The sequence below is a fragment of the Anopheles merus genome, unplaced genomic scaffold (genome assembly GCF_017562075.2).
Source record: "Anopheles merus strain MAF unplaced genomic scaffold, AmerM5.1 LNR4001352, whole genome shotgun sequence".
Taxonomy (NCBI): Eukaryota; Metazoa; Arthropoda; class Insecta; order Diptera; family Culicidae; genus Anopheles; species Anopheles merus.
In genome coordinates this window covers 959-8161 of record NW_024428932.1, presented here as the reverse complement: position 1 = coordinate 8161, position 7203 = coordinate 959, and the positions used below count along the sequence as shown (strand labels likewise).

The 7203-nt window shown below is 45.2% G+C and overlaps 1 protein-coding gene across 1 annotated transcript; it reads left to right on the top strand.

The window, feature by feature from the left end:
- The first annotated feature begins 1414 nt into the window (after positions 1 to 1414).
- On the top strand, positions 1415 to 5800 carry LOC121603388. The gene is made up of 2 exons (XM_041932034.1): positions 1415 to 3475; positions 3549 to 5800. The coding sequence occupies exons 1-2, from the start codon at positions 1706 to 1708 to the stop codon at positions 3564 to 3566; spliced, it is 1788 nt and encodes a 595-aa protein (XP_041787968.1). The 5' UTR covers positions 1415 to 1705; the 3' UTR covers positions 3567 to 5800.
- The last annotated feature ends 1403 nt before the right edge of the window (positions 5801 to 7203 follow it).

The window sequence follows — 7203 nt, the reverse complement described above, 5'->3', positions numbered from 1 at the left end:
GCGCATAAAAAAGTGAGTTTGTTGACTGATTGGCGCAAAAAAAAGTGAGTTTGTTGACTGATTGGCGCAAAAAAAAGTGAGTTGGTTGTAAAAAAGTGAGTGAATGGCGCAAAAAAAGTGAGTTTGTTGTAAAAAAGTGAGTGAATGGCGCATAAAAAGTGAGTTTGTTGTAAAAAAGTGAGTGAATGGCGCATTAAAAGTGAGTTTGTTTTAAAAAGTGAGTGAATGGCGCATTAAAAAGTGAGTTTGTTGTAAAAAAGTGAGTGAATGGCGCATAAAAAAGTAAGTTTGTTGTAAAAAAGTGAGTGAATGGCGCATAAAAAGTCAGTTTGTTGTAAAAAAGTGAACGAAGGGCACACAAAAAAGTGAGTTTGTTGTAAAAAAGTGAGTGAATGGCGCATTAAAAAGTAAGTTTATTTTAAAAACGTGAGTGAATGGCGCATATAAAAGTGAGTTTGTTGCAAAAAAGTGAGTGAATGGTGCATCAAAAAGTGAGTTTGTTGTAAAAAAGTGAGTGAATGGCGCATTAAAAAGTGAGTTTGTTGTAAAAAAGTGAGCGAAGGGCACACAAAAAAGTGAGTTTGTTGTAAAAAAATGAGTGAATGACGCATAAAAAAGTGAGTTTGTTGTAAAAAAGTGAGTGAATGGCGCATATAAAAGTAAGTTTGTTGTAAAAAAGTGAGTGAATGGCGCATAAAAAAGTGAGTTGGTTATAAAAAAGTGAGTGAATGGCGCATAAAGAAGTTAGTTTGTTGTAAAAAAGTGAGTGAATTGCGCATTAAAATTGAGTATGTTGTAAAAAAGTGTTTGAATGGCGCATTAAAAAGTGAGTTTGTTGAAAAAAAGTGAGTGAATGGCGCATAAAAAAGTGAGTTTGTTGATAAAAAAGTGAGTGAATGGCGTATTAAAAAGTGAATTTGTTGAGTGAATGGCGAACAAAAAAGTGAGTTTGTTGTAAAAAAGTAAGTGAATGGCGCATAAAAAAGTGAGTTTGTTATAAAAAAGTGAGTGAATGGTGCAAAAAAAGTGGGTTTGATGAGTGAATGGCGCATAAAAAAGTGAGTTTGTTGTAAAAAAGTGAGTGAATGGCGCATAAAAAAGTGAGTTTGTTGTAAAAAAGTGAGTGAATGGCGCATAAAAAAGTGAGTTTGTTGTAAAAAAGTGAGTGAATGGTGTTGGCACGTTTGCCATGCGGTTTGTCAGCACATAAAATGTTTGTTTATAAAGATCGGTTGTCACTTGTCCATTCGCGATAATCCGGGCTGGTTATCAAACCGAGCACCAGGTGGCGTTAGACAGGAGGATAACACCGACAACAGAAGATAAACAGGGGGAGATAGAAACAAGGCGAGAGGGAAATGAAGTTACATCCGATAGAGAGAGAGAGAGAGAGAGAGAGAGAGAATACAAGAAATTAGAAACTAGGTCACGGTCGAGAACAGGGGTCACCAAGGGTCATGCTATCTCGGTACGCAAAAAAAGGGCAGTACGCAAACGATCAGCTGAGAGACCGGACTATTTTTAAACCGCGCCTACACTCGAAAACCATTATTCGCTTGTGAAATCGCCGTTACAAAAACCCGGAAATAAAATTAATTGTTTAGTGAATTCTAAAACTTGTTTAGTGAATTCTAAAGCAACAAATTTTAAAAATAGTCAGCATTCAAAGAATATTCGATCCGTTTGCAAATCTACATTGTGCAAGATGCCGAAAGCCGCGAAAGGACACGATTGCATTGCATGCGATCGCAAGAATAGTGCGTCGAATATGGTGCAGTGCGATAAGTGCAACGGATGGAGCCATTTCGACTGTGCAAATGTTTCGTGGAGCGTAAAAAACGAAAAGTGGTCATGTGAAAAGTGCAAAGCCGCGGAAAAGGTCGACGAGTATCATGCTGAAGGTGAAAGTAAAATGGTGCCCGGCAGTAAGCCTCAAGCTAGCTGCGATTTGGTTCATCAAGAAGAAACCAAAGCAGCCCATGGCGATGGCGATCAGGAGCCGACAAGGAAGCCAATCCACACCGAGCAGCAGGAAGCGACCGGGCGAGAATCCGAGCAACGAGCACCAGAACGTGGATCGCGCCACGCAGTTAGTGAAATGTCGAGAAGTTCATCCAAATGCACGTTGATGAAGCTTCTGACCGAGCAAAATGAAACGGTGAAGCGTCTCCTCGCGGAAAAGGAAAAGATGATGGCCGACCATTTGAAGCTGCAGATGGACTTGCAGCGTAGAATGGACGAACTCGAGAAACGGTCCAATCGGAGCGATGGAAAAAGTGCCTCTGAAATCTCATCGGTCGTTAGAGGTGAGATGAAGACCGCGAATTGGGTGCAAAAGCAAAATGCGTACTTACCACATGCCGCTAGCAGCTGGGAGCCCCAAGCAACTATGCAGGAACACCTTACACCTTCGACGAGTAACCAAGAAAGGTACAGTGATATGGTGAGAGACAAGTTGCACAGAGAGAGGACAGTGAACTGTCTGAGACCAACTGCAGATCAGATTGCAGCCAGACAAGCATGGCCACGAAAATTACCTGCGTTTAGCGGAACGCCTAGGGACTGGCCACGATTTTATAATAGCTACGTGGAGTCAACAGCAGCATGTGGATTTTCAAACGTGGAAAATCTAGCTAGACTGGAAGAGTGTTTGTTTGGCGCAGCACGGGATGTGGTTGAAGGCTGGTTGGATTCACCTTCATCCGTGCCGTTAGTAATTAAAACCCTCCAGCGTCTGTTTGGCAAACCATCCCTCGTGGTTACGGATATGGTGCAGAAAATCCGACAAGTGCATCCACCTAGACCCGAACGCTTGGACGACTTAATTACATTTGGGTTGGCTGTTCAACACTTATGCAGCCAGCTTAGTTCCGATGACCGAAAGCACTACTTAGCTAATCACGAGTTGCTGGAAGAGCTTGTCGATAAGCTACCAGCGTCAAGGCAGTTGGATTGGGCCACATACAAACGAGCAATCCAAGCCAAACGCCAAATAGAGCCTACGCTATATGAATTTGGCCTATTCATGGAAGACCTGGTAGAAAAGGCTAGCGATGTAACTAAGTACATTCCTCCTAAATCCAGCACGTCAAGGCCTGCAAGGAATCATGACCGTTCGCACGTCTTCCTACATGCACCAGCAACCAACAGCATCGAACAAGACAGGAATACCAGTCCTTCAAGCTTCACCTCAAGTGCTAGAAACCAACCACAAGGTCCAGAGAGAGTTTCCTATGGGACAGGTGAATGTCTAGTCTGCCACGATCCAGCACATCGCGTTAAACACTGCGATAGCTTTAAACGCATGAGCCTTGAAGCACGACAAGCTACCGTGAGGAAATTCAAACTGTGCTATGTATGTTTGGGAATGCATGCGTCCAATCTATGCAGATCCAGATACGTCTGCCAAGTTTCGGGTTGTCGAGAACGACACCACACGCTACTTCACGAGGGTCCACCAGATTCCACACCCACGGTAGCTGACTGCAGAGTCCATCAGATGAAGGAGAAGCCGTCTGATACCTTATTCCGGATTGTGCCTGTTTCAGTATACAACGGCACAGTAACCGTCGAAACCTTGGCGTTCCTGGATGAAGGATCGTCTCTCACACTGGTGGAAGCAGCGTTAGCGGAACAACTTGGGCTGAAAGGGGATCCGGATCCGCTAGAGCTTCATTGGACTTCCGACGTCAAAAGGAATGAAGCTACTTCTCGTCGCGTCAGTCTGCAGATCTCGGCAAAAGGGGGTGAGCGGCGCTATTCAATAGCGGCCGCTCACACTATCAACAAGCTAAGTCTTCCACCACAAAACCCAAATTTAAAACATCTGATAAGAAACCTTTACTACTTGCAGGACATTCCACTTCTCACCGTCGACCACCCCGTTCCACAAGTGCTCATCGGGTTAGCAGACGTAGAATTGCTAAAACCGCTGGAAACACGTTCGGGGCAGCCTGGAGAGCCGATCGCCGTTCGCAGTGCGCTAGGGTGGGCCATTTATGGAACGATAAATGCAAGTAATAAGGAGAGATGTCAAAGCGCTCATTATCACAACACCCATCTGATTGAGGATAGCCACCGATCCTCCAGCAACAAAGAAAACAATGATCAAGAACTGAACGAGACCATGCGGCAGTACTTTGCGTTAGAGGAAAGTGCTGTGTGTTCCTTTAACAAGTTCCTGTCAGAACCTGAAGATGTGCGTAGGGCAAAAATAATATTAGAAACCACTACAACTAAGTGCAATGGCCGTTACACTACGGGCTTGTTGTGGAAAAGCGATGATTTCCGTTTTCCAGACAGTAAACCGATGGCGATGGCAAGGCTTCGATCCCTCGAGAGAAAGTTAGAAAAGGACCCAGACCTGAAAGAAAACGTACATAATCAGATACGATTGTATGTTGAAAAGGGTTTCGCACATAGGGCAGAGGAGTCTGAGTTGAACTCGGTCGAACAAAAAAGGGTCTGGTACTTACCGCTCAATGTAGTTGGGCATCCCCGAAAACCAGATAAAAAGCGTTTAGTGTGGGATGCAGCAGCCAAAGTAAGAGGAGTATCGTTGAACTCGGAGCTGTTGAAAGGGCCCGACCTGTTAGTGCAGCTGCCCACCGTTCTTTGCAAATTCCGCCAACGCCTGGTGGCATTTGGGGGAGACATTGAGAAAATGTTCCACCAAATCCGTATAAGAGAAGAGGACAAGCACTCACAAAGATTCCTCTTTCGTTTCGATCCAAACCATGAACCACAAACCTACATCATGGATGTCGCAACATTTGGAGCTTCTTGTTCTCCATGCTCAGCCCAGTATATAATGCACCGAAATGCGGAAGAACATGCCAACATATATCCAGAAGCGGCAGCCGCTATCAAACAAAGCACATACATGGACGACTACTTCGATAGTTGCGACACGTTGGAAGAGGCAATTAATAGGGCAAAACAAGTACGGCACATTCATGCGCAGGCTGGATTCAATATGAGAAACTGGGTGAGCAACAACAATGCTGTCCTCGAAGGTCTGGAAGAATCAACGAGCGATCGTGATCTGTTTATAAACTTCGGTCAAGAGGGTAAGCACCCACGCGTGCTTGGAATAATATGGGACCCCGTATCAGACTCATTCAAATTTTCTGCAAACTGGCATGAAGAGCTGAAACCATACATTGATGGCACCAAGAAGCCTACTAAGCGCATAGTTCTGCGAATCATCATGAGTCTGTTTGACCCATTGGGACTTGTGGCGCCAGTGCTCATCCATGGCAGAATGATGATGCAAGATCTCTGGCGTGATAACCTAAAATGGGATGATGAACTAAATGAAACACAGTATAACAAGTTTAAACGATGGACGGCACTACTTCCCAGTATCCATTCCCTAAGAATCCCGCGATGCTACTTTGGAGTGAACGCGTCAAACACACATGCTCCCCTACAATTGCACATTTTTACCGACGCTAGTGAGTTGGGGTACGGCTGTGCGGCCTACTTTAGAAAAGAGACTCCTAGCGGTATACGTTGTGCGCTGGTTATGGCACGAAGTAAAGTAGCCCCCTTACAACACCTGACGATCCCCAAGCTAGAATTACAGGCAGCGCTACTGGGCGCAAGACTAAAACGCATGGTATGCGACAGCCACGACCTGGAAATTAAAGCCACGTACTTCCACACAGATTCTGAAGTAGTGCTTTCGTGGATCAGAACACCTACCCATGAGCTAAAGCAGTTTGTAGCATGTCGAGTAGGCGAAATATTGTCACTATCAGACTCAAAGGAATGGAGACACGTCCCTACTAAAGAAAACCCTGCCGATTGTTTAACAAAGTTGGGGAAGGATACTATGATCGATCCACAAGGCAGATGGCTGAACGGGCCTGCGTTTCTGTATCTGAATGAGAACAACTGGCCTGCGCAAAAACCGATTGAAGCTACAAACCAGGAACGGAAAACATGCTACATCTCAGTGCATTCAAGCCCAGCGTCACCCCATAGAGAGCTAGTAGTAGATGCATTCAGAATTTCCAGTTGGAAAGTTTTAGTGCGAACTGTCGCAAATCTTTGGCGTTTCGTTTCCAATTGTCGGCGTAAAGCAAAAGGTCTGCCAATACAATCCCTCAAAGCCACCAAAAGGCAAATCGGCAGTATCAAACAAAAAATAGCAGCAGAACATACACCCCTAACCAGCGAAGAATACCAGAAAGCCGAACGATTTCTGCTGCAAAACGCACAGATGGATGCTTTGAGAAAGAAGTTCAGGTGTTAGCTAAGTCCAACTCGACTCACGCCCCACGCACCACTCAGAATGAAACCGCACCTCAAGTACCACGCAATAGTACGCTTTATGGCTTAACCCCCTTTTTAGATGAGTTTGGGATCCTGCGAATCGATGGGCGCACAGCCAAAGCTCATCACATTCCCTTCGATACAAGATACCCCATCATTCTATCGAAAACACACTACGTTACAACACTTATTTTGAGGGAGTATCATCAACGCTTTGGTCACGCTAACAACGAGACTGTGGTAAACGAAGTACGGCAACGTTTCTACCTAAAACACCTGCGATCCAGCGTGGCCAGAATCGCCAAAAACTGTCAACGATGCAAAATCAAGAAGACGCAACCATTACAGCCACGAATGGCACCGTTGCCAGAAGCAAGGCTTACTCCATATGTACGTCCGTTTTGTAAAGTGGGAGTAGATTATTTAGGGCCGATCGAGGTGGTTAATTCGAGGCGCAAAGAAAAGCGTTACATTGCAGTATTCACCTGTTTAGTGACGAGAGCGGTGCATTTAGAAGTAGCGCACAGCCTTTCTACTGAAGCCTGCATTATGGCGATAAGACGTTTCGTTAGCAGACGCGGAGCTCCCAGCGAGATATTTTCCGACAACGGGACCAATTTCGTTGGAGCCAATAATGAACTCACGAAACAACTGGCGGACATCAACTACTCTTGTGCCGAAACATTCACCGGTGTTCAGACGAGATGGATATTTAATCCCCCTTCGGCACCCCATATGGGAGGCGCATGGGAACGGATGGTGCGAAGTGTTAAGGAAGCTATGCTAGCACTGGATGACGGTAGGAAACTGAACGACGAGATACTCCTAACCGCATTAGCCGATTCAGAAAGTCTGATCAACTCCCGACCGCTTACCTATATGCCGCAAAGCTCGTCAAATGCAGAAGCGCTTACACCCAACCAC